The sequence below is a fragment of the Molothrus aeneus genome, chromosome 1 (genome assembly GCF_037042795.1).
Source record: "Molothrus aeneus isolate 106 chromosome 1, BPBGC_Maene_1.0, whole genome shotgun sequence".
Classification (NCBI taxonomy): Eukaryota; Metazoa; Chordata; class Aves; order Passeriformes; family Icteridae; genus Molothrus; species Molothrus aeneus.
Genome location: NC_089646.1, coordinates 46,149,246 through 46,176,080, shown reverse-complemented (window position 1 = coordinate 46,176,080; position 26,835 = coordinate 46,149,246). Strand labels below are relative to the sequence as shown.

General features: G+C 42.7%; 1 protein-coding gene across 1 annotated transcript; it reads left to right on the top strand.

Annotated features, from left to right (window-relative positions):
* On the top strand, positions 1–23,207 carry CDCP1 (CUB domain containing protein 1). Its single transcript, XM_066572056.1, has 9 exons — positions 1–65; positions 12,476–12,679; positions 13,990–14,346; positions 15,617–15,985; positions 18,140–18,367; positions 19,054–19,434; positions 19,757–20,122; positions 21,336–21,417; positions 22,603–23,207. Exons 1-9 carry the CDS (start codon positions 26–28, stop codon positions 23,051–23,053), a joined length of 2,478 nt encoding a protein of 825 aa, XP_066428153.1. The 5' UTR covers positions 1–25; the 3' UTR covers positions 23,054–23,207.
* The last annotated feature ends 3,628 nt before the right edge of the window (positions 23,208–26,835 follow it).

Below are 26,835 nucleotides of genomic sequence, written 5' to 3'. Positions count from 1 at the left end.
CCGAGCGCTGGCCGCGCTCCTGGCCATGCTCCTGGCCGCCTCGGCGCAGCTGATCCCGCGGGAAGGTACGGACAGGGACAGGGATGGGGATGGACCGGCTCCCCCCACCCTCGGCTCGGTTCCCCCCACCCTCGGCTCGGTTCCCCCTACTCCCACCCCGGTTCCCATCACCCCCACCCGGGGCTCCGCTGCCATCCCCTCCCCGCCGCCCCTCAGGAGCTGCCCGGGCCGGCGGGACCCGCCCGATGCGCGGCTGAGCCCGGGCTCGCTTTGGTTGGCGGCACCGTAGGCGAGAGACTGATAACTCTGCCTTTATCCCCGTGTGCTGCTGCTGATTTAATAACTATTAGTTATTTAAAAGGGGCAGGGGTGGTGGGGTAGAATCGCGCCCGTAATGTTTGTGCGGTGGGACATTTCAGTTTCAGCACTTCTAGTCAGAATGCTCCCTTTTCTTTCTCTTGGAAAATGCTAACAAGAAAAATTACTTGATCTTTTACATCCTTGCTTGCTGGAGTATTGACTACGCAAGTAACCTCACAAAGTCCTTTTCCCTGGACGCCAGAGGGGCAGCTGAACTCTCTGTAAAGAGCAGAAGCTCCTTGGTCTGTGTTCTATGTGGGATCGTGCAGTTGCCCGAGTTTTTCAGCAGAGAATGATATTATTGATATAGAACAACGGGTAGACCGTATGCAGGGAAATTGAAAGGTTTATATGCCCAGCCGAGTCAAATAGTTTAAGGCCCACAACCAGCTCTGCATCTGTTGAAATTCCTGGATGCTTGTTGAAATCCCATGTATCTAACCCTGTGTGCAACCCCAAAAGAATTCCAGTTATGAACACAGGGACAGAGTGTGGTGTTTTCCTCAATTTCCAAAGCTGCTTGATTACAAAAAATGCTCATCCTCAAGTCTAAATAGTCTATTTAACTGCTATCTGTAGTCCTTTCAAAGGCTCTTGAGGTACGAGTCCTTATGTACAAAATAACTGGTAGTTATTTGAAGTGACTGTAAATTGCCTAAAGAGTCTGGATGTGAAATTTATGCCTTTTTAATGTTTCTATTGCCTTTGACTGCACTGGTTCTGCTGAAGTGGAGCTCAGGCCATTATTATCATGAGCAATACATGCAAAATGTTTCCTTTGAAATTGGGCAGCCCTAAGGTTTAAGTTTCAAGCCGTGCAGTCTTTTAAATAAAATATTTGCATTTAATGTATTGCCTCTGAGTTGAGTGAATAACATCAATTTGCCTCTCTAAGCCTCTTCAAAGGAAAAAGAAAATATAATGCCGTTTAATAATTGTGCTTTGTTTTCAGAGTAAACAAATATTTAAAACCTTAGGTGGCTCAGCACTAGAAGCAGAGGAGGCAGACTGTCCAAGGATTTTAGCTTAATCTAGAGGAACGTGGGAGAAAGAGCACCCCAACCTCTGGCCTTGCTCTTTGGCAAATCCTGAAGTTGCTGTTTGCAGCAAAGTTAGTGACAGTTAAGTCACACAAAACGCCACTGGTAGACCCAGTGGTTTGTTGCCACTGATGGTGGCCCCTCTTCCTACCTCCTTCAGTCCTTTTCTTTCCAACCGCAGGCTTCCACCCGCTGGTCTGTCTCCTGCACAAGCACCACCACTCCTGTGTGCCAGGTCCTCTTCTGTCACCCTCTCAAACTCTCTAACGTGGTGCTTCCTCCTCTTTGAGAAGCCCTGGTCCCCCCAAAAAGAGGTGGCTCAGACTCAGCTACCTTGGCAGACTGAAGGTTGGGATGGTGTGAGCGGGACGTGAGGCAGAGGGGAGTGGGGCCTTCCCGGGTTTGTTGGCACGTGAGACCTTGTGTGTCCTTCCTTCCAGTGGGAACTGCTGTTGTTATTGCACAACCAAAACTGTTGGAACATTTCTCTGAGCAAAGATTTGTCCTGAAAGCCCAACACAGCTCAAGTTAAGATTTTCCTCTGCAGGCCTGCGTAGTTTGTAATTTTTAAAGAGTTCCTGTTGCTCTGGAGCTGATGTTGGCTCTGCTGTTGCTGTGCCTTGGCTGCTTCCCTTTCCTTGGTTGGAGCTTCCTTCCTTTCAGCAAGGCCGGGTTTAGGCTGGGTGTGCACGTGGGGTGTGGATGAGGCACACGTGGCTCCTCCTGGGGAGTGGTGATGCTCTGCTGGGACAGCTACAAATTTTGGTGTGCCTGTCTCTAAAGCCGTCTCTTATCATCCTCAGTGAAGTTCTTTCTCCTCTCACCTCCCTGCTCCACCCTTTCCCAGCAGGTACAGTATTACAGTGGTGTTCCTTTAGGAAGGTGTAGGTGGGGCATGGCTGGTCACATTGTTCTCAGAGGAGCTTGTGGGTTTTCTTGAGATGCAACTTAATGCGTAAAGTAAATTATCAAGTGAAAGATTGGTCCTAACTTATAGCTGGAAAACGACAGAAAGAAGTATTTGGTGTGCTGGCTGCGCACGGACGTGGGAGTGTGAACGGAGTATTGCATATCTGACCTTTGAAAGTGTGTTTTCCAACTAAAAATGAGTTTCTTTGAGGCACTAATAATGAAGTTAATCAGGTTTCTGTGCTGTCTATGAAACATAAACGTTTTTCAGGTTTAAAGTATCTTTATTAATGTGATAAAATCTGCATGTATATTCTGGGCTTTGTCTTTAAAATGTCATTGTTATAATAAGTGAATTTAGAGATAGTGCCAAGTTGATTCTTGCTCTACCCTCCAGTCATCTTTTTCTTGGCAACTGACTGATTTGAGTCACACGTCAGTCCTAACATGTAAAGCTGCTTCATTTAATAAAATAAAAAGCCCTGAGCTGTTAGCAGGGTCATTCTGCTGCTCTGACAGAATATAAATAACAACCATGTTTGTTCTCCTCTGAAAGTCAGTGGAAACTGGATTATTTCCACTCTGAATCACCATTTGTTCATTCGATTGAGACCTTTTTTTTTTTTGCTTGCCTCGTGCCATTATCAGTCTGGAGTGCTAACTTTTTTTCCTCTAGAAACTAATGTGTTTATAGTAAATTATTTATAGTGTGTCTCAGTTCTGATACTACTACCTTAAATTCACTTCCAGAAAATATCCCCTTTTTTTTTCCTTTTCGCAATTCCAGAACTTTGTGTATTTGAAATCTTTGTTTTTAAGAGGTGAGCCTTGTCTGTGTGTGTTTTTCATTCGTCTATAAGTCTGAAGGGATGTAGAGGTGATGGGAAGGGTTGACTGATTGTGTAAGGTGATAGGAATGTGAATCAATGTAAACATTGGTACACTGAGCTGAATTTATTGTCCATAGCAGCACAAATAACCACCAGTTTGAGTGCCCCCCACTAGAGATCCCCAGTAAGTTTGTTGTCTCTGGAGTTGTGTGAATGAAGTTCCTCCCAAGAGCTGGAATCTTGTTCCTGGGCTTACTCAAAACTGGAAGCACCAACAAATAGCAGCCCCTTGGCTACAAAGTGGCCCAGGAGAGAAGAAACGAGATGTGATGAGCCAGCTCCTGGGCCTGGCTCCTTAGGTGGCTGGTGTCTTTTTTGTGCCTGGGGTTGTCATTTGATGTGGTGGCTCAGCAGCCAAAAATAATTAGGGGAAAGCATGCTGAAAAGGATTATTTCTTGGCACTGATTCAAGGCAAAGGACTAGTCAGGGGAGAAACAAGTTGAGAGGATTTGAGGCTGATGAATCTCATGTCCGGAGTACCACCATGGACCTGTGACATGGAGGAGGTTATTTGTTCGCTAGAAGGTTGTCTTCCTCTCATTTTTATTACAATTCTGTGTGTTGCCCTGCTATACTACAAGGAGAGTTTCTAGATGGAAATCAGGGCTTGCTGTATGAAATAGAGGAAGAACCTTTCCCCAGCCTGATATCCGATACTATTTGGGTCAGTTGTGCTTAGGCTTGTTAATTGCTTGTATGAATTATCTTATCTACAGATAATGTTGGAATAGAAAAAAAAAAGTAGGAGAAAACTACTGAAAAATAATCTTGAGTTCTTGAAATATGTAATAGCAGCAGCAGTATTTTTACAAATAAGTGTTGCCAGGGTTCAGTTTATTAATGTAGCCCTTATCACTTAGCCTAATTGATATTTATACCAGCATATGGTAAATGAAAAGCTTTGTGATCCACAACTGCCAAACCCTCAGTCTTAGGCAGAGGCTGAACAACTTTGTTCTTAATGCATTCCAAAAATATTTCAAATTGGAAATAGCGTGAGGTACCCTCCTGTGCTGAGAGCAAAGTCAAGATACTTTTGGCTTTACCTGTGTTGACTAAAGCTGTGGGTGACAGGGGCATGGTCTGTTTGCAGATTAGTGTAGATGATGGCTGAATAGCTCCTTTCTTCACCAGTTCTTCTTTTTTTTTTAATCCATTCTCATTTGCTTTCCGTAATTGCTGATGGAAAAACATGACCTCCTTCAGGTGCTGGGCAGAAGAGCAGTGAATGTGTGTGGAGTTGTACCCCTTCGTGGTGTGACTGCGGTGGGATCAGTGGTGGTGCTGGGTTATTCCTGGGGCTGTGGGGGAAGCTGAGGGCTGCTCACCACTGCCATGAGTGGAATGTGCCTCTGAGCTGAGCTGACCAGTTCTCTTACAGCAGCAAACTCCTGCTCTCTTCTGGGTGCTCCCTGGAGCTCTCCCTTTGGATGTTTTCTGGTCTTGGTGTCTTTGCAAGAGCTCCTAGAAAGACTCAGCTGTAGCAAAGCACATATTAGCTAGAGAATATGGGCAAAATAGTCTTGGATGACAGTTTTGATCTAAATGAGCTCTTTTGTTGGACTACTCTTGTAACCTTCTGTTAAAATATTTTTTAAAATCTGCACCTTTAATAATTTCTGTAATTTATAAACCTTTGCCTGACAGGGGGGAAAAGCTAAAGATATCACTTAACAAAGCACTTCCAGCAGTTTCTGGGACAGCATCCAACTCACTGGTGCTGCTCAGGTGTCTCTGTCAAACCTCAGCTCTGGAGAGGACAACACACCCACTGCAGCAGGGGTTGGCTTGTTGGAACCAAACCATTAACCAGTTCCTGAAGAGCAGCTGCTGACTTTGTGCTCTCTTAGTAGGATTCAGCCAGTAGGGCGAGGTCACCATCCTTTGATTCGTAAACTTCTTGAATATCTTGCAGATGTTACCATAGGGTTTCTTCTTGCTTCACATCTGCTTGTGCCACCAGGGTGTGAAGGAAAGGACGTGGGCTGGGCTGCATTGTTGGCTGCTGGCCTTTACAGCCAGAGCAGAGCAACATCTTGAGTTTCTGTACTGGCTGGTGACAGAGGAAAGGGTTTGCTGCCTGCAGCTGAGCCTGCCTGGTGTGGGTAGTATTGATGGGACCTCCTGGAAGACCTTCAGCTGAAGAACTGTGCCATAGTGTCTAGTAGATAGGCATTTCAATATGTTAGTAAGATCTAGTCTGCCTGTGGGTGCCCAGGCTGCCATTACTGTGGAAAAAGTGTTTTTTTAAGAATCTGTCTCCTGTACCAGGGATAAAGTCTCTACTTTACCTGTTCTATTGGACACCTTTTAACAAGGGAGGGCAGCCTGCTTTGAGCTGTGCCTTTTGTTTTCTTGGGGAGCAAAGTGAGTGTGGTTACTTGATGTCAGATCAAACTCTTATTTTGGAGGTAGGATAATGCTGGCATTTTGGAGTTGGTCCTGGATTTTCTGAGTCCCTGGCTGTGAGACAGAGGAGAGAGCAAGCTTTGAGGAGTGGAAAGAGAGGATTTGGAGTTCATCAGAAGTGAGACTAAGAGCTGACAGCAGGATGTTTGGTGTGGGAGGGATCCCTGTTTGCGAAATGCGCTTTTACACCTTTGTCAACCAGAGCCAAGACTGAAGAGCTGCTCAGACATGCTCTGAGATGTTGTCCTTTTGCTGGCTTAAATCAAGGTAGGGATGAAAAACTATGCAAGCAAACACCTCTTTGATCAAGGGAGGCTCCTGCAGGGACCTGTGTGGTGTCAGTGTTTCTCCAGGCAGTGTGACATTTTCTCCTCAAGCTGTGCAGACCTACGTGTCAAACATTTTATACATTGTATGCTGGTGGTCAGCTCATAGACAGAGGCTTGCTGAGCTCTCTATCTCACAATGTTGCTTCTACAGAAGCAACAACACTTCATATCTGTAAAATAATAATTAGGAAAAGGCAGCTGAGAGTCAGCAGTGTCTCTTTCACACTTGTGGTGAAAAAAAGTTTCTTTTAAAAAAATCTGCATGACTTATATGTGTCTTAATTATCTTCCAGAAAGGTTCTAGAGAAAGCTGTATATGTACAGAAATGTATAGTTTTTGGGGTTTTTCTTCAGTTATTTTAAATCTGAAGGTATTTTATTCCTGTTAGGCATTACAAATTAATGAATTAACAACTTTTGAGTGAGCAACCTTGTTGGCCTGGGGTGCTGACAGATCTCTGGTGAGCTATGTTGGAATGGCTTGTAACATCACTATGCCAGAAGTGTCTGCCCTTCCTCCTTGACGAGGAGGAAAAGACCTGCCTCTCGCCTGCTTTGCATCCCCATCCTGGCTATCAGTTCAAACAATCACTTTAGAAGAAGTGAAGATTAGGGGGCTGTTCTGTGATGGCTGAGAAATGGGCATTCTTCCCCAGGAGCCCTCTCCTGAGGCCTGGTTAGCATGGCATAATAGCAATTGGCAACATCTATCTCCTAAGAGTTTACAAGCTTTGCAGAGTTTATCACTGTGATATTCTGGGTGATTCCCTGAAAGTAATCCTTTCACAAAATATGGACCTCATATCCCAGACAAGTGTGGTGGTGGAAGACAGGTCCAAATACCAGGAGATAATCATGTAATGTAGGGAGTAGTTTACATTGAAATGAAGAAGGGTTGGCTGTAGTTTGTGATTGTGATGTCTCTTGCTGCTCACAGCCCTGCTCAGGAGGTGAGAGGAGTCCTAACTGTCTGTGTGTCCCTGACTAACTTTGCTAAGGGTTTGAAGACTGTGAGGGCAGTCACCTGGATTACGTTGCTGGTGAGACTGGAGAAGTGGATGGTGCTTAGGCAGTTGGGTGCTGCAGTTGGACTGGAGAGATAGACTCAAATTGTCAAAGATGTTAGTAAGACAGGTGCAAAACAACTGAGTTGGCAAAGCAGGGAGACGTTTACTCTTTCAAATATTCCTTGATGTGCTTTTGGCCAATTTGAGTGAACTGTCCAGTGAATTGTGATGCAATTCACAATTCACTGGTGTGAATTCAGTGTGGTGGTGAGGTGATGCACCACCACACTGAGTTACTGTGTTATATACCCCTTGCTTCCCACCCTCTTGCCATGGCTCTTGCAGCAGATTGTGTGTAGTGGAATAACCTCAGCAGGCTCTGAGAGTGCCTGCAGGTCAGCATCCCTGCAGGGGCTCGGAAGAGGCAGTGAGCCTCCAGGAGAACCTGCCAAGCTGTAGTGGCAAACAGCATCCCTGTGCTATCCTCGTCCCAAGCTGGTGGCACAATTCCTGCAGGGAACGAGCCTGTTCTCTGGAGAGGTGTGTTGGTTGTGTGGGTTCAGATCCCCCTGAGGCAGAACAGGGCTTTGGATACCGGTATTTCATAATCAGAGCAAGTTGCTGCTACTCGTCTTGCGGCTCCTCCAGCTCATGAATGGTGGCTGAGTCAGCCCCATCCAACTGGGTTTCGGTAAAAATGGCTGTCATGGAACAAGCCTGTGATTTAACCAGAATGAGCAAACCCACAGTTTCTGTACATAATTCCGGGATAAATTAACATCTGGGATTTCGTTGTAGGTTTTGTTTTCTTGGTCTGACTGGGGCTTTTTTGATTGTTTTAATCCACCCAGTCAAGTCGTGTGAAACAATCCATAGATCCTTATGGGTAAATTACTGCAATAAAATGCAGCTGTCAAGCCAAAACTAGTTGGACTCTGTTCTAGCTCCTACTTTGTGTAGCAAGGCACTTTACATAGCCATAAAATTGCTGTTCTGCCAAGTCCTTTGCTTGTGTATACGTACACACACTCTGTATGAGTGCTACTGCCCTGACTATTTGCCAGCTGTCTTCTACATTGCACTCCCTCTTGTACAGGAAAAATCTCCTTTTGACATATACACATGTTAAAATTACTATGAGCTTGTCAGTAAATAAATTTAGGCTCAACTCTCTGGAGAAATTTAATTTGTTTTACACTATGCAGCTTGCTTCTAACCCCAGTGGAAGAGCTCTGAGTGCTAACATAAAAGTTTGAAAATATCATCCTCTTAAGAAAAAGCTGTGTTTGTGCAGAGAGGGGCATTACTCTAGCAATAGAGGGATGCTGTGATGAGAAAACTCTCATGAAGGCATTCTGAAATGAAGATGAGCAGTAGAAAAATCCAGTTGTGGAAAGGCAGGGTGTCAATTGAGATTAGGGCAGTTGATGAAACATCCGGGGAGGCTGCAAAACTGTAATTGCTTAGATGAAAAAAGAATAGGGTGAGATCAGCTGTCTGCATCAGCTATGAACCAGCTCAGGACTGCAGGCTGTACCTCTAACATCTTCTAGCTGAACAATTCCATTGTTGTATAGACAGAGACGAGATCCAGCTTGGCAATGCTTCCTCATGTTGGTTTGGATATCCTGTGTGTCATCCCTGTGCAGCAGCAATAAGGCGTGGAAATTGCTTCTTTTCAAGAAATGTGTCCAGTTACTGGTAATCCTAATAAAAAGGCATGCAGTGGGAGTCACAGACAAAGAGAGATTGGTGTGACTCATGGGGAGACTCACTCGTGTTTATAAAAGCTCTCCAATGAAGGTGCTCTTTAAGTAGTCCCTCTGTCGTGCTGCTCATGTGTGGCTGTAGTTTGGGGAGTTTTAGCCATTTGTTCGTTTGTTTTTAATGACTTTGGGATCACTGCATATACGTCCCGCATGATTCTTTTATTCTACTTTTCCTATTAGATTTGATAGTCTAATGCAGCTTAGCACATCCCTAGCAGCTGGCTGCTGTTGGCATAAGAGCACCACGCTCTTATTTCTTGGCCAAAATTATTATCTGTGGATTTTCATCTGTGCAAGCTGTTTGTTTATGCATGGGAGGTGTCTGTTCTTATGTGGGCTTCTAGCAGGCAACTTTGCTGGCCTGATTTGGTATAGATCTGCATCTTTCTTGCCTACTGCTGTGATGATATATATATATTTATATTGATCATTGAAAACACTTCTGTGATTTTGGGCAGGTTCTGTTTAGGAAAGCTGAGGAATGGGATAAATCTGTGCTAGAAAACAATATTGACCTGACAAATATTTGATATTCTTGCAGAGAGATCAAATGAAGAATGATTATATGGTCATGAAGTCAGTAAGAGGAGCAGAAAGGAGGGGGGAAAAAAGCCCAGAAAGCCAAATTGGGTCTTTCAGGGGCTGGGGAAGAGGATACTTTGTTTTGACCCTTGTAGGAGCCTTTGCTGATTTCAAAGCATTGAAAATTTCTGTTCTTTGGTTTCGGCTCAGGGTGTGTATTTGTTTTGATTTAAAACTAGTCACGTGCTTAAGGCTATGCCTAAACTTAATCCTCATGACTAAAAATTAGAGCCATGTGCCAGCATGTGGTGGATGAGTGCTGGCTGTTGGTGGTCCTGGTCCCTGTCCTGCCAGATTGGCCATATGGCTGTGCTGTCCCAGGGATGGGGAAACGAGCAGTGATAACTGTTTGACCAGAGAATTAGAAAGCAGACTTTTCAGTAATACTTATAAACTTACAAGGTGAGTATGGCAGTTACCTTGTGCAAGAAAGAAATGTATTTTGTCCATAGTTATTAATTATTTGGTTTATGTTATTAACACATCATATCTGGATGACTTAAACAGTGGAAAAGTTATGAACATCATGGTCAAAGGTGTTTTGTACGCTAAGTGTTGTAAAATAAAACCCCAAGAGAACCCAAAAAGAACCCAGTGGTATGGAAAATAGAACTCTGGGCTAGATTGGAAGTAGTTGTTAAACTTTCTTTTCTGGACACTGCTTCCTCCTGAAGAATGAGGAAGAGCAGCACTGAGTAAAGCTTGCTTGGCTTTCCTCTCTTCCCCACCCCATGGACATTGCCCCCGCAATTGTCCCCTGTCTGCTCTAGAAGGTCATTGTACAGGCAGTTCCCAGCTACACCATCATCTTTTTTATTTCCTCAGCAAAATCCATATTGAAAACCTCTTTTCTAAGGCAGAAACACAGATGTAAACTGTGCCAGCCATTGGAAGAGGTAGGAGAATGCAGTGTAGGCTCTCAGGTCAGAGAACTGTTCTGTCACTTAAAGGCAGTAGGAAAGTTACTCAGTGACCAGGTACTTACTAATGGTATTAGAGAGTTGGTAAACTTGTGGTTAAAGATATGTGCTGCAGTCTTCCAGGCCTCGTGGTGTTTGAGATTTTCATTTGAAACCTTTGATCCTGGAGGCAAATAGGTAAGGCAGTTTCAAGGACTTACTAAGTCTTTTGACTCCAAGATTGTGTAGAAAAGCTGCAAAAAGGCTCAAGACCAACGAAACTGAGATAAATACATGATGGGCTCTGCCTCTGAGTACTCTATTCTGCCCTGCTTCCTGTAGCAGTGGGGGTTTTGATGCCTGATGTTACCAAACCTGGAGCCACAATGTTTCCAGTCTCAGGGACGGACTATGCTGACTGCTCGGTCCCTGGGGCTTTTGCAAAGCATTCCAGTGAAAGTCAGGTCCTGCAAAGCCATGAGATTCCTGTAAAAATTAGGAGGTTTTTGAGCCTCTCTTCAATAGAACAGATGGTTTTTGTTGAAATTGAGTCACTAATGCAATAAGCTGCTTTCAGCAGCTGCGATGACTGGAGCTTTCAGCTGGGTGGGTCTGTCTGTTGAGGGTCTCTGGTGTGCTCTGTGACATAAGAGGGCTCTGCTGATCAAGGATTCCCATGGTGTGTTCAGCCCTGCTCCCCACAACCCCACCAGGTGAGCCCCTGCATGTCTGGGCTCTGATCAGCTCCTTATCACCCCTGCACCAGCTGGTGTGGAGCAGACTGGTGCTCCAGGGATGCTGAGCAGCTGGACAGAGCCTGGGGCATCCTGCAGATGTATGTGAGCCAGCTGTTCTCCTACACCTTCCTGACATGCTGCCTGGTAATTGGAATGGCTTCAGGGCTCCCTCAGGGCACTGCTCTGCTGGGTTTGCCAGCACAAATCTTTTTTCATTGAGGTTAATGAGCACGAGGATTCCCAACCTGGCATATGGGCAGAGCTTTGTCATGCAGCCCTGTGTGATGTACCATTCAAGGCAGAGATGTTTTTGAACCAAGCTTGGGGTACCTTTATTTCTAGATCTCTTACTGTTTTTTTATATGCATGATTTTCTTCTCATATACACTAAAAGCTCAAGTACTGTAGAAACTGAGATTCTATCTTCCATACACCAAAATAAGAAATGGAGAACAATGAAAACAAGCAGCAGAAACTTACTGTCTGTCCTGCCCTCAGATTTTCACCTGGGGCTGGGGTATGGTTGACTTTACTGCAAACTTGCCTTATTTCAGCCAGGGCTGCCCTCATTATTTGCTAAGCATCCAACTGAAGTTAATAATAGTCATCTTGAATGTCCAGTTGGTACTCTCTGGTGTCTTATATTATGTGTATATTTTTAGAAGACAATCAGGTTTGAGTCATTTTTTTGATAAACTGCTACCTGTAAAATAAAAGGTTATTCAGCAAGGAGTTTATTCAGTGAGTCTAGTATTTCCTGTGAGTGCTGCTCCTGCATCTGGCAGTACTTGAGGATGGGTGAAATATTTCCCAAAAGCTGTGAATCAATGATGGTTGTGTCAGAGATAGAGAGGAAGTGTCCAAGCACACACACTCTGTTCCAGGCCACAGATGCCTTCTGTGCTGGTGAGGGGCACTGCACAGACATCCTGTACCTTCAGGCAATGAGTTGTGAAGGGTGGGGAGGGTGGGAGAGGGCCATGACTGCACCTAAAAGTATCTGTTGATTTGTGCTTTTGGTATTGCTGGAATACCTCATCTGGCCTGCAGTAACTGTTGAGGTATACCCAGAAATTAATCTCTTACCATTGTCTGTGATTAAAGCTGAAGCTTGTTTTTTTGTTTGACTGCTGAATAAACTTCCTGAATTGAGTCGTGACTTGATGGGCGCCTTCAGAAATGAAGCAGGCTGCGTAATAACAAACTGAAAACAAAAATCAGGAGAACAACAATTTGGAAGGAATAGCTGAGCTACTTTTTAATTGTGAAATAAATGATACTGGTGAGGGTAAATTGGAGCAGAACTGATTGTGCACAAATTCCCTGTACACCTCTCCTGGGCACATGCAGTAAATATGTTTTTATGTTGTCTCTGCTGAAGAGAGGAGGCATTTTCTATTGGTACAGCACCAGAGGCTCCTGAGAGGTGGATGCTAATATTCCTTCGGACACTGTGGCATCTGTGGGGCTGTGTGGAGAGTCTGGTGCTCCTCATATGGCTAGTAACAGAACACCTCTGTTCTATGTATTTTTTCTTTCTTAGCTTCCTTTACAATCTCTCTTCATAAAGCGGACAACACCACAGTTACGATTAAACTGAAACCTGGTCTTCAAGCAAACTGTCGAATCCGCATGAAATATGTCATCATGTCTGAACTCAAGATAAAGCCTGGGGACAATGTGACCTTTACCTTCACCTGTGGTACTCCAGAGAAGTATTTCATCACGGAAATTCAGAAAAATATTGGTAAGATACAGATTTTTGATTTTTCCCCAGTAGTAATTTTCCTCTGGTAAAAGCAAATGCTTTTTTTCCTGCTGCTGTATTAAAGTATCTGCCATAATCTTAGGTAAGAAGAAATCTTTGAGCACTGATAAATAACCTTGAATGACTGCTACAACTATGCAAGCTGAAGAAGTCTGTATTGCAGCTGGCAGAATTAATGTTGATTTGGCTGTGCTGGAAACAGCTAGAATGCAGTTTGCTGCATTAATTCCTTGCTGCTTTTCCTTTTCCCACAATTTATAAACCAATCAAAGAATCTTTTTGTTCCTGACAAAAGCCTCTGAACACTTATAATAATATATTATGTATTTGATGAACAACTTGGTTGTGTCTATAAGGACAACAGAAACATTGAAGACCTGCACATGTTTCTTTATCTTTAATGAATGTTATTGAGATCAAAAAACTGTAAATTCAGAAGTGTAACTAAAACTACTTCTGCTTTGAATGTTATCCCTGGTGTATGTACTCTTTAATGGCATGAACACGTGCTACTTCTCAACTAGATCCCAAACTTCACTGGGTATTCAGTCTTTAGTAACATCTTCCTTATTTTTGGGGTGATGTTCAAGAATAATTCTCTTAGCGTTTTGGAATTTTATTCATATGATTCATGCAGATAGCAACGCTCACTGTATCTCATATATTTGCAAGACACACTAGTGATATTTCTTCTTTTAAGTCAAAGCTTAGACATGGATTAAAGTTACTTATTTTGAGTGTCAATCAATTGCTTGGATTTTTCAGATAAAAGTTTTCTGGCTTCCCCTCAGAATCCTGCAGTGGCATTTGTTGTTGTTAATCTGGACACCAAGGGAAGAAAAACACAGTTCCTGGCAAGGAGTAAAACATTTAAAGATTAATTATTTGCCAGGAACTCTCTGGGGGACATGGGATAAAATGGATTCTCTAGATCTGTGATTTCTAGCTCTCTTGACACTGCATTTGTCCCTTTTGCTGGTTGAGACTCTGCCCTATTCACTAAGTACCTTCTAAATTCTTCAGCAAACAAGGTGGAATACTAGGAACAATGAATCCCTCCTATTACTCAGCCTGACAAAAGCAGGTTTATCCTGTCTGTTCTATGGGCTGGGAGTCCTGTTTGGAGACAGCCTGTGACCATGTTAGAGGAGTGTCTTTTAGTGCACATAGAAGAAAACATGAGTGCCACCTGAAAATTGTGATAATAGCAAAGAAGGGGAAGTATCAAACTCCCCTTTTAATGGAATGCTTTCCAGAGTGTATCACAGTTCTTCTCTCTCTGCATTTAGACTGTGTGTCAGGCCCATGTCCCTTTGGAGATGTTCATCTTTACCCACCGGGGCTACCTCGCCTTAACAGGACTTACATCTGGGACGTGAAGGCAAGTACAAAAGCTGGACTTGAACTAAAATTTTCTACCTCCTGGCTAAGGCAGATTGAACCAGGAGAGACGTGCCCAGACGCCGTTAGCTACAACATCAACAGCTCTATTGATAATGCCACGGTCAACATCGGCACTTTCTGCAGGAACGGCTCCGTGTCCCGCGTCAAGCTGCTGGGAGGAGTTGTCATGTCCCTGCACCTCCCGTGGCACTTGCCTCTCACCACCTCAGGCTTCAACATAGCCAGCAGGGCTTCCATAAAACGTGAGTAGTGCAGCTGCCTCCTGCAGATTGCAGCAGAATCTATTTCAACCTTTCTTCACAGCTAACCTTCCATTTTTGGTGCTGCTATCCCTAACTCCCTTTCACTTCATCTGTTCTGGAAACTATTGTTGTATGATTTTTAGTTTAGTTAGATGGTGTTGTTCTGGAGTCAAAGTATTTGATGTACATTAATAATTTTAAATCTCTTTAAACTTCCTAAAACTTAAACATACCTGCTTTCTTGTTTTTGTGAATTCAGCTAGGTGACACAAAGTAGTATAACTAGAATGAGCCAGAGAGGTTTTGTTGGTTGAACTGTGTAGTTGGGCTTGTTTATTTTTTAAAAAGTTTCTTTAACTTCTGGAGCCTCAAACCAATACCTCTCTTCAGGAGAGGAGTGTGGGAAAAGGTGAAGCAGTGCCTGGAAGGCACAGGAGGCTGCATAAATACATTTATCTGTTTCAACCTGCACGGTAACATAAACCGTTGTGTAATAATCTTCCTAAAATACCTGGAATATTATACAGCAATCAGTGGGTTACTTTGTGATCTCATGACAAAACTTTCTCTGTACTTGAATTCTAGTGCTTTTGCTATCAGTTATAAAAGAAACCTGGTCCAGGTTCAAGCTTCTAGAACATGACTGTTTTGTATAATTCCTGGCACTCCTTACACTTGCACATCATCACTGGAGTCCTAGAGTGGGACCATAATCTCTATGTACCCAACTTCACGCTGCCAAGAGTCATCCAAGGATAAAGTGTCTTATGCAGCCTGCATGTTTCACATTTGTGTTTTAATATGCCTATCTGAGGCTCTTTGCTGGTGTGCTTTTGTTAAATTTGGGAGGTTTTTGTAAAGAGAGCTACATGCTGCTATATAAAAGCTTGCAGCTTTTGTTTCCCAAAACCCAGTGAAGCAGAAGCACTTATCAGGCTGTGTATTTGCTCTTGCAAATCCAAGTGTAGAAGTAGGAATTAGGATCTTGCCCTTGCCAATAATAAAGGCTTGTCTGTCCATGTGCTTGAAAGGTTAACCTGCTAAACTGCAAATGCAGTATTAATACATTCCTTACCTTTTCTGTAATTGAAGACATAAGAATCAACTCAAATATATGTTTTGGTCTAAGCGTTTTGTAATAACCTAGCTTGTAGCTGGAGTGGGTGATCTCTCTGTCAAAAGAAAGACTGCTTCTTGGGTGCTAGATATGCCAGTGTGCCTTCAGTAACTGGAACTTATTTTATATGTTGTGATTCCCTCCCTGTTTTAGGGTTGTGCATCATTGAATCCATTTTGAAGAGGGAGTCTTCAATCACCCTGATGTCCCCTAACTACCCGCTGGGCTTTCCAGAAGATGAGCTGATGACGTGGCAGTTTGTGATTCCTCCCAGCCTGAGAGCAAGCGTGTTCTTCCACAACTACAGCCTCTCCAACTGCGAAAGGAAGGAGGAGAGGGTGGAGTACTACATCCCTGGCTCCCCCAGCAACCCGGAGGTGTTCAAGCTGAGCGACAGCCAGCCTGCCAATATTGCTGGCACTTTCAACATGTCCCTGCAGGGCTGTGATCAGGATGCCCAGAACCCCGGCATTCTTCGCCTGCTCTTCCAAGTTGTTGTTCAGCACCCACAGGTTGATGAGAGTAAGTACCTGCCTGCCTCTTTTGTTGCTTTCAGATGTCTGGCATGAGCACCACAAGGGAGATAAATACTCTTTTTTGTTATTTTCCTTGTACTTTGGTCCCTGTATGAGTTTAAGGAGATTGCCAAGCAATGCTGAGGCCTGTTTTATTGCCCATGGTACCACTGACCACACGTACAGCAAGGCGAGCAGCGATGCTGAAATGTGCAATTTGCAATGGACTATTTAGTGCTGCTGTATTTTTTACACCCTAACTTATAAATGGAGACTCCTTTCTATTTCCAGCACCTGAATCATGTAATTGAAAAATGCCTTTAATAGTTCTGCTTTCAGACATGAGAATTCAGCATTTTAAAGGTCATTCTTTAAAGCGTGACCCCAGTTTTTTGTTCCCTGCATGAGCAGTTGCTCCTAACAAGGTGAAACCTGCTGTCATGGTAGATAGCAAGATCTGTGGTATTATTAACTGGTGAATTGAAAGATGTAAAATTGTCTCTGTATTGGTAATGGCATCAATATGCATCTTCCCTTCTTTTCTTCCTTTGAGTTTTAATTTTCCTTCCTAGAGGAAGTTGAACATCAACAAGTGTGAAGAAGTCACATTAAATACAAAAGTTGTACTAAGAATATCCCCTCCATTCTTGGATGTTCTTTACATTTCTTTCTCTATACTGAGAAAATTATTTTTTTCTGTTTTCTAGCCCCAAATTCAGATTGGTTTAGCACAATGACTTATAATACCAGAGCATTTCTCTAAAAACAGAAATAAAAGGCCTGTCTAGGTAATGAGCCAAGGAGTTAGTGATTTAGCCTCTGACTTTGCAACTCTGACCTCAGTTCAAGGTGAAGGTTAATAATCAAGGTGCACTTACTGCAAAAGAGCAGGTGGAGGAAAGTACACACTTGACTGCCACTGTGTCAGGAGCTACTTAGTGGTTTCCAGGTAATTTTAGAGAGAATAAGGTTTGAATGACTTGTGAGCTGAAGTCACATATCCAGAAAGGATCTGTAGCATCTCACGGTTACAGTTCTTTCTTCTTTGTCTGTGTAGCCTGGCTCTGTTTATGAACAGCAAATCCTCACAGAATTGCTGTTAACAAAATTGTGTTTGCTTACATTTATTGTGTGTTGCATCTCAGAAGCTAGACAGAATGAAAACATTATATTCAGTTAATCAGCTTTATCTCCCTTCTTCTTTTGAAAGCAAAAATAATTTTAATATATTTATGGCCAGGAGACAAGACGATAATCATGTAAAAAATCAAAACCAGGTTGTCATTCCGTGAATGAAATGCAAGTAATAAACCATTTGGATTTAAGAGACAACAGTGGTTTCTCTAGGGATTTTATAGGATTTCATGATTGATTTTGTAGTTATATAAGTTCCATCAAAGATTCAAATTCAGCCCTCAGGTTGCCATCTGCAACATTGCTCTTATTAAAAATGCATTGCTATCTGCATATTCTCAAAGCTTCCACAGCTGTCTGTGGTGCTTGTCATTAAATAAGAAGAAAATATGGCTCTTTCCAGTCATAATAACTTCTTGATCTAACTCTTCCTGTGTTTAGCTGCTGCAGGAAAATACATTGTGAAAAATTATAACCTTGCGGTGGGAGTCCTAGGTTACATGCTTGGTTGTGCCAATGACTTGGATAAGTCCATTTGACCACTTGCCTTTTTGTCTGCCTGATTTCCCACACAGGAGAAAGCTATTTTATTCACCTTTTGTGTATGACTGAGATCTGTAGCTAAAGCTAAAACCAGAAAATGAAGAGTAGTAATAGAATATGTGTGTATATAGGTACCCTATTTCCCCCCCTGTCCTTTGAAGAATCATTGAACGGTTTGGGTTGGAAAGAACCTTAAAGATGATCCAGTTCCAAACTGCCCCGCCGTGGGCGGGGACACTTCCACTAGGCCAGCTTGCTTTTTTTAACGTCAGAGAGAGGTGCCTTAGGAACAGCACCAGGATGTTGCGTGGATCCAAAATCTATCTATCCACAGGACAGTCAACCTTTATGAGCTACACTTGCATTTTTTTCTCCTCTTTCCTTCTGTTTTCTCCTTCCAGATGTTCCAAGAAGAGGTGAAGGAAGTTCTGCTTCACACTATGCTTCTTGGCTGTAATTGCTCTGGGGTGTTTTTTTGTTGCAGATGTCACCCATTTGGTTGACCTGAGCAAGGAGAAGAACATGACTGTGACAATACACTTGGAAGGGTGGCCCAGCCGCACGCCCCTCATGTCTGAGCCCATATGTCTGATCTGCAAGGATCCTCGCACCTGCGACCGTGCCTTGACTTTAACCTCTGGTGCTGTCTACAGGATCTCCTTCCTGTGCAAGGACTTGTCCCAGCTGAGGATCACAGCTGAAAAAGGCATAGGTACTACAAAAGTGGCTTAATCCTGTTTCTTAGGGAATGCTTTTGCATGTTTTTCCCCAGGGGTCAACCAAACTTGTTCCCTTGCTTTGGCTTTAAATTGAGGTTGGAAACCAGGTGTTGGCCAGCTGGGAGATGGGTGCAATGAATCTGGAGGTGACCTTGTTCAGTACATCGTTCTACCTTTAAGAATAGAAACTGCGTAGTTATTCCTAGAAGAGAAGAGAAAGAAGTCACCTAAGTCACTGCAAATTATGGAAACAGAGCCAGAGACCCAAAAATCTGCCCATGAAAATGCAGGACCAAGGTTGCCATCGGGAGGGCATCTTGTTCTGCATGCATGTCCCCTTGATGTAGGATTTCCCCAAATGCTTTCAACTACAGGTAGAAAAGAGATTTGAAGTATCCTTACCTTGACTGGTCTGCAGCAATGCCCCAGTCAGCAGGTATATCTTGAGTGAGGGCCTTTGAATATGGTTCTGTCTGTTTCTTTGGTGTCCTGCACCTATTAAGGAAAAAACTTAAATACAAACAACACGCGTTTGGATAAAGGTTACTAAGAGAGGATATTTTCTTAGGTAAATCCTTATCTTGGCCTGTAATGCAGGCCTGGCAGTACTCTGTGTGTGCCCAGCTATTTCCTCTGCATGAAATACTCAGCTCTTTGGGTTTTGTTTTTGTTTTTGCAGGCTGTATGGATATTCGTTGGTGTCAGAAGAAGATTTATTCCCTTTCAGTGCCCAAGGCTATTACCCGATTGCCAATTCGACTGCATAAGTTTAATTGGAAGCTCTTGGCCACTGATATGATCAACGTAGAAATTACGTCTCCGTCCTTGAAACTTCAGCAACCCATCCCAGAGCAGAGGTGCAACACGAGCTACAGTTACAGCATTGTCAGTGCCACCCCAGAGACAGAGCTGAATCTTGGTGTATTCTGTCCCGGTGGATCTATTGAAAAGATTCAGATGAGGAATAATATCACCATATCCTTAAAACCATTTGGTAAAGGATTCATCAATGAGTCTATCCCTCAGGATTTGAAAATGTCTTTTGTGCCACATATTAAAGGTAAGGTAGTAGATTTTCTACTACTTTGTTCTACAGTGATAGATCTCTCAATAGGCTTATTAAAGCACATATGGGTGAACAGAAATTAGGAGTTCAATCCTTTAGCAATGACTCTATGAGTAGACTCTAGAATCAGTCTTTATCTGAACCAGTGATGTGATTTATTTTGGGAAGAGAAAAGGAGCATTGTATTCCAGGTAGTGGATAGTTGATTGTGGCAAATTCTGCAGGTATGTCTTTGTTTATTGTGATAACATTGATTTGGGAAAGGACAATAATTATCAAAATTAAGTTTTCTTTTATTCTTTCCCTTTTGCTACAGATGAGTGCATATTCACCGTGAGCCCAAATCCACAAGCTAAAGTTTACTTGCAGACTCCCAACTCGCCTTATGGTTTGCCTCCTTACGTTTCCATATCCTGGTTCATCACTGTGCCCAGCAAGCAGACTGCCCGCCTCAGGTTCTCCAAGGACCGCATGGGCATCGCCTGTGAGACGGGCCGTGCCTACGTCAACATCAAGGAGGAGACGCCGGGAGCAGAGGAGATTGTGCGCCGTGAGGACGAGCTCCTGCCCCAGCCCCGGAACATGCTCCACAGCTTCTGGGTGAACGTCTCCAACTGTAGGCCTGCGGATAAGACGCAGCTGACCTTGCAGTTCTGGGTGACTTTGGCTGACAAGCAGCTAGGTGAGTGCTGTGAGGTTGTGGTGGTTTTTTTCTGGTTGTTTCCTTGCTTTCCCTTGAGGTAACAGTAATGGATGATGGTCCTCCTTGGATGTAGATTCCTGCCTTTGGAAAAGTCTGTCCCTCAAAAACTTCCCAGAGTTTCATCTGGATATTTCTAGGAGCTGGGGAAGAAGGAGGGGTTTTAATGTGGTATGGTTTTTTGGGGAGTGGAAGGTGTGTTTCTGGGTTTTCTTTCGTTGACGCAAGAAATGGCAAGGATCAAGGTAGTAAGACTAGATTTCATTTTAAAAAAATTAATTTAGCTTTTTTAATTGGAGATAATAGACAGAATATATAATAAGATCAAGTGATGTTTTTCCCTTCCAGGGTCACAGACCTAGTGAACAGCTTGGGATTTGATTATGCAAACTTATTCATCCAAGTAGTCCTCACTTCTTGTTAGCAGCTCAATTAGTCTCAGTGTTCACATGAGCAAGAAATCCTCCCTAGGACAGGTCTGTCATTTAATGGAGATTGGGCCCTGACTGCTACCAGCAAATTCTGTTTTCTTGTTCTCTTTCATCTCCCTGGAACATAAACAGTTTTTAAAGAAAAGATGAGGGGGCATTTTTAGGGTAGGCTTTGCTTATGTAAATTTGCTTCACATTTGCAATTTCTAATTTTTTGATCTTTTTTTTTTTTTCAATCTGTGCTTCTTTTGAAACTAGCGGCATTTTTCTTTGCTCATGCATGGACTTCCCTAATCAATTTTATGACTCCTAGAAAACCCCAGGTCAACACAACCTGTGTATTTCAGAGGAAAGGATGGTTTTGAGGGGAATCTATGGAAATGCCACTATTTCTTCTTTTGAGTCCTTCTCTGTTTCTTTCTGTGCTTTCATCTCTTCCTTGCCTATTCAGCCAGAGACATGTGAGGTGCTTTAGGTAAGTTTAGCAGTGCATGAGCTCTATCAAAAACTCTTGGAAGTGGGTGGGTTGGTTGGGTTTTTTGGTTGTCCATCACTGCCAACAGCAGGAGCTTGTTGTTGCTTGGCCTCCAGTCTCTTGGAAATGGCTTGTGTTGCCCTGTGGCAGGCATGGCTTAGGAACTCCTGCTCTGCCAGCAGCTGCTATGCTTAGAAGCTCTTAAAGGGGTTCAAACCCAGACAGATTTTAGGAGAAGGCTGGGTGTTCCTTCTTTTGCTCAGTGTCCTTGTTCCTTGTCTATTTGCAGACCTTGGAATCATACTTGCTGTGGTGGCTGGCGCTGGAGTTCTCACAGTGATTGGACTGACCGTGTGCTGTGTTAAGAAGAAGTAAGTTCATAATTCAGCATGTGTAACTTAGCAGTTCAGGAGAGCATTTTGGGAGAGCTGCTGGGCCCTCTGTTTCATGTGTAGATATCCTTTGAACCAGGGTCTAAAGCATGAGGAGGACATGGTGGAAGTAGTGTTGACCCCAGGAATGCTTCTTTACTCTAAATTGACAAACTTCAAAGGCAGAGCAGTGTTTCTGGAGTCACATTACTTCAACCTGCAGAGCACTGCTTACCTTGGCCTTAAGCGCAGGCTTTTGGGTGTACTGTGAGTCAGGTGTTTGTTGGACTTCCTCAGCAGTCCCTGCAATGTGAAATCCCAATGAATGTGGCTGTTGCATGCATGACTCCACTCAAGTCTTTGTTCAAACAAGATGTGAACTCATCCAGATACACTAAGAGTTTTCTTTCATGCATACAGCCTCCAGCAACTTCTGGAGTTTGCACATCAAGTGGGAACAATTTTCTGTGAGATGAGCCCTAGGGGAGAGAAGTGGGTTGTGCAAAGCTTACATGCATGGCATTACTCATACGAGCCGAGTCTGGAGTCATTGATAGCCTGGGCTTTCTCATGCATGTATGCTCAGTGTTGTCAAGGTGGTTGGTCCTGAAGCTGTAGAGCTGGAATGAATTTATGCAATATGGTGACTAGTGCAGTTAGGGGCACATTTTCCTGCCACACAGGAAAGACTTCACAAACACAGGCTTAAAAGTCTTCAGTTCAGCCTTTGTTCTTTCCAATTTAGGGGCAGTCATTCAGGAAAGCATAATTAAGAAAAATTAATTTGATTTTCATTTTGACCCACTACCTTGTCTTCAGTAACATAGCCTTGTTTTTGTGAGGACCTAATGGTCTCTGGGTCTTACAAATGCCTGTGGAAATTGTGGGACTTCTGCACAGCCAGGATCCCAGTGCTTGGGAGAACATTGGAGTTAATCTTGCAAACTTGAGGGTCAGCAGAGCAGCTGTGGGTAACCAAATAGCATGAAGTTGTTTTCTGCTCTGTTAAAAAAGAACATCTAGGCTTAAGAGTTATTTCTCCCAAAATTGCAAGTAAAGCCTTTAATCCAGGTAGGCTGCCTGACACTGTGTGCTTGGGATGAGTGGACAGAAGCTGTTGTTACTGAGTTCCAGCACGCCAGACGTGTCGTTTTTGACCTGTTAACAATTTCACCTCTGTAACAGGAAGAAGAAAACCCAGAATCCCATGGTGGGAGTGTACAATGATAACGTGAATACCCAGATGCCTGGAAGAAAAGGCTCATTCAGAAAAGGGAGGCAAAACAATGAGTCTCATGTCTATGCGGTTATTGATGATGCTGTGGTCTATGGACACTTGCTGAAGGAGTCCAATGGCTCCGTCTCTCCAGAAGTCGATGTCTACCGGCCTTTTGATGGACCCATTGGTAGCATGCCACCTTCTCCACCTCCATTCTCCTTCAGAAAAGACATTAAACGCTCTTCTAACCCCGAGGAGGAGCCTCTGCCCCTGATGGACATAGACCAAGACACTTACACGTTTGCTCATCAGAAATCAGGGCAGTCAGAGGACAATGGAGGTGCAAATAAAAAGGATAAGGGAGATACAGGCATACCCTTGCTGGAAAATAAGGAACCAGATGGTTTAGTGGGGTAATTTTATGCCACAGTTTTCTGTGGAAACACAGGTGTAAGGACAGTGGCCTAAGACAAAAACATACTGAAGAGGAGTGTTTTTTTTAAATATGTTTTTATCTTGTTTTGTTTCATTTGTGTGTTTTCAGTTGTTTTTTGTCCTTTTTTTTTTTTAACTTCAGCTGTTGATAGCTTTCAGTTTTAAAGTGAGCACCTAGCAAACTCAATTCCAGTCAGGACTCTCCAGGACTGGTTGTGAAACAGGTGCCAAAGGTGTGCTTCTGCTTTTTACTACATGGGCATCAGGAAAGTTAATTCCTAACCACCAGCTTAAAATTGGCCACTGGTAGTGGGGAAAGTGTGCTGTCCAGTATTTCCTCCTGTCACAAGCCATTATTTGTCTGAGTGTTGGTTGGTGACTCCTAGCAGATGCAGACTGCATCCCTGTCTCAAGGCAGCTCCAGGTTGCACACATCCAGGCGATCTGCTAATATCTGACCAAATCCAAAAAATTTAAAATCTGACCATCCTTTCCATCACTTGTAGCTTGAAAATCCATCAGATTTAGCATGCCAGTGGCTATGTGAGTGTAGTGAAAGACCATGTGTGCTGCTAGGAAGAGCTCTGTGCCTGTAAATCAGTGTGATCATTTAAGCTTGGACTCTTCTCCTTCAGAAGATAAGTTATGGATTTTCTCTAAGTTTCAGCTGATGTTGTTATACTTGGATTCCACCACGTGAGCTTACACCAAAGACTATTTTATTTGCTCTTTGACAAAAACAATTTCAAAAGTCTAAACCAATTTGTGGTTCTGTTCAGGTGCCTGTGACATTCGCATTTTACTAATACCTTGCACTTTCGGTTCAAGTGAGAGTAAGGATTCAATAAAGAAATAATGATGTGGCCATTCATCTGTTTACCAGTGCTTTTCACTTCACCTCTTACTAAGGTTTACAATACAGGGTAAAAAAAAATTGTTTACAGCACCTGGTATCTCTGAAATGCAAAAAATGAATCCATAAGAAAAGCCTAGATGTTTTAATTTTTTTTTTTTTTGGTGTATCAGTCTGAATTTAGCGACCATGTTGTTATGTTGGTGGGGACAGTTTTTGACTTCTGTCAGAATTTACACTTCAGTTGTCTAGCTGCCCCTGAAAGGTGTCTTTTGAAATCAGGTCTCATTTAAGTGCTGTAGTTAGCATGCCCCTCAGTTTCTGTGCCTTTGACAACACAAGGGCCAGATTCCTTGTGGCAGTGAAGTTGCCTTTTATTTATGAACATCTGCCTTGTCCAGGTGTGCAGTTTACTGAGGATGTTTGTAATTTTGTGTGCAGCACTAGACTCAACAACTGGAGAATTTCCCTCCAAAAACCTTACCATGACTGTTTCTGGCCTAGTGATACACAGAGGTGACATGAACCTTTTAGACAAGTGTTGCATGCAATGATGCTAAACATATAATAATATTTAAAACTAAAATGCCTTTATTAGAAACCTTACTGTTTACATTAAGTAAAAGTGTGGATTTCTTCCTGTGTTAACTATGCTGGCACTGCTCATTGACTATTTGGTCAAGTGTGTGAATTTAACAGTGTGTTAATACTGCTTGGACCTCTACACAAATCAGTATAATGTCATACCTGGCACAGTTTTCTGTAGCATTTATCAAAATACATGCTAGCTAAAAGTGCCTTTAATTGTTCCAGGTACCTTCCTGCTCATTTTTATCACTTTCAATACAGAAATGTGTATCCCGAGATCTCTGGCTACTCACTGGAATCAAAGTGTACTGGATGATTTTGATGTCATTTGAGAACTTAAAAAGATTTCTGCAATACTGGTATCAGTTTTTCTCAGGTAACTGAATTGCCAAAACCTATTTTATCAGAGTAGTCCAGTTGTGCATTTGTCTGATCAATGTTCCTCACTTCTGTTTTATTGAATAGTCTGTAAAAGAAATTCAAGGCTTTCTTATCCCTCTAGCTCAACTTCTTCAGTTCCTTAGATGAAATTTTTAGTTCGTGTCCCTTGTCACCAACAGGAAGAAAACATAAAGGAGGTTGGGCATTTGTTCACAGCCTCTTGATCCTTGAGAATATGATTCTTGTTGACTGATACTTTTATGTGCTCCAATTCAGCTTTTCATGCGACAGTATAAACCTTAGTTTATAGATGTCCCCACTCTAAGGTTGACCTTCACTATGCTTATTTGGTGTGTGTAAAAAAAGAGCTCAGGCACAGATTTCAGTTTGTTTTACATTAAGAGAAAGTTGTGACTTAATTTTTTTATTATTATTAAATAAATAAATGATAATGCTACCGCCAGCTGGAGTAACTAATGTATCTCCTTTGTGTGTGTGTGTGAACTCAGGATGAAGTATTTTGGTGTCTGCCTGTTGGTAGCTATGCCATCACCCTGGGCAGTAGAAGGGGGTTTCTAGGGAACCTGGTTTCCTGGGATAATAAACTGCTCTCTGTGCATGCCCTCATTCGTGTGTAGCCAGTGATATGCTGTTAATGACTGTTTTCAAAGCCATGTGTTCAGATCATTGAGGAGAAGGGTTGTAAAATGCTTGTAGATTTCATATAAAAATAAACAGTTCAGTGGCTTCTCAGTAGGGTTGAGATGTTTGTAATTTATCCATGCCCAACTGACACATAAAATTGAATTCAAAATTAATTTCATTTCAGGGATAATAGCACATTTTATGAACAGTCCTTCAGCCCAGCAGTGATCCTTATGGAAATGTGTGAAGCCCATTTTGTTCTAAATATAAGCTCATGGAATCAGTACATACTGATTGTTCTTTTGGGGATTTTTATTATTTATGAATTTATTTATTTTGGGGCAAGTTTAACGTACATAGAAAATGATGCTTGAAATCCTTACTACTGAGGATCCCAGTAATTGCTGGGGATGGATCCTAAACTTAATTAATGAGATCTCCTCTTGGAAAGCTTGGGAAACCTGGCAAAGATCATCCAGTCCCTAGGCCTTGTCCAAAACTGCCACTTAAAACAGATGTAGATGTGAGTAAAAAAAATCCTGGAGTAATTCCCTGGCAGTGGTCTTCATCTAAAAATGAGACTTTCTAAATCTGATTAGCTGTTAATTGAAAGGTGGGTGTCCATAGGAGGATAGCAGTTGCAGAACTCCTGGCCCAAAGGTAATTTGCTTTTGAAGAGCAAAGAGAAGCTCAGGGTTTTGTTGCCCAAACCAGCAAAGATGAAAAGATACCTCTTGCTTCTTGGGCTTGAATTTGTAAGGTTTAGACAATCTTGAGCTATGAAAATACTCAGTAATTGCTTTATTTTTAAACTTGTTTCTGAATAGTGTAGTTACATTTCCAGATAGACCAAAAGCCAAGTTACTCTTTTGTTGCATTACAGAAAAATTTGTAGAGCACCTGTAGGAAATGAGAAAGTAATTTTTATTGTAAACACCAGACAAACAGACTTCAACTCCTTGACCCTAGGGGGGGACAAAATCATGTTACTCTGAAGAAACTATGCTGGGGTACCTGTGAGTGTGACAGAGCAAATATTTAAGTCTGTGAATGTTTTGGGGGGAGGAAGGAGAAAGCAAAACACTGGATATCACTTATCCATGTGCACACCTTCACCAGCCAGCATCTAACTGCAGACTCTGATATACACAAAGGTGGGAGCAAATCTGCCTCCCCAAAAACTTTGAAGCTAAAAACAAAAACAAAGTGGAGGATATATTTCTTGAGTATAAACATCTTTCTACATCCAGCTTAGTGATCTTCATTAAAACTGAGGAATTGTGGCAGGGAGAACTGA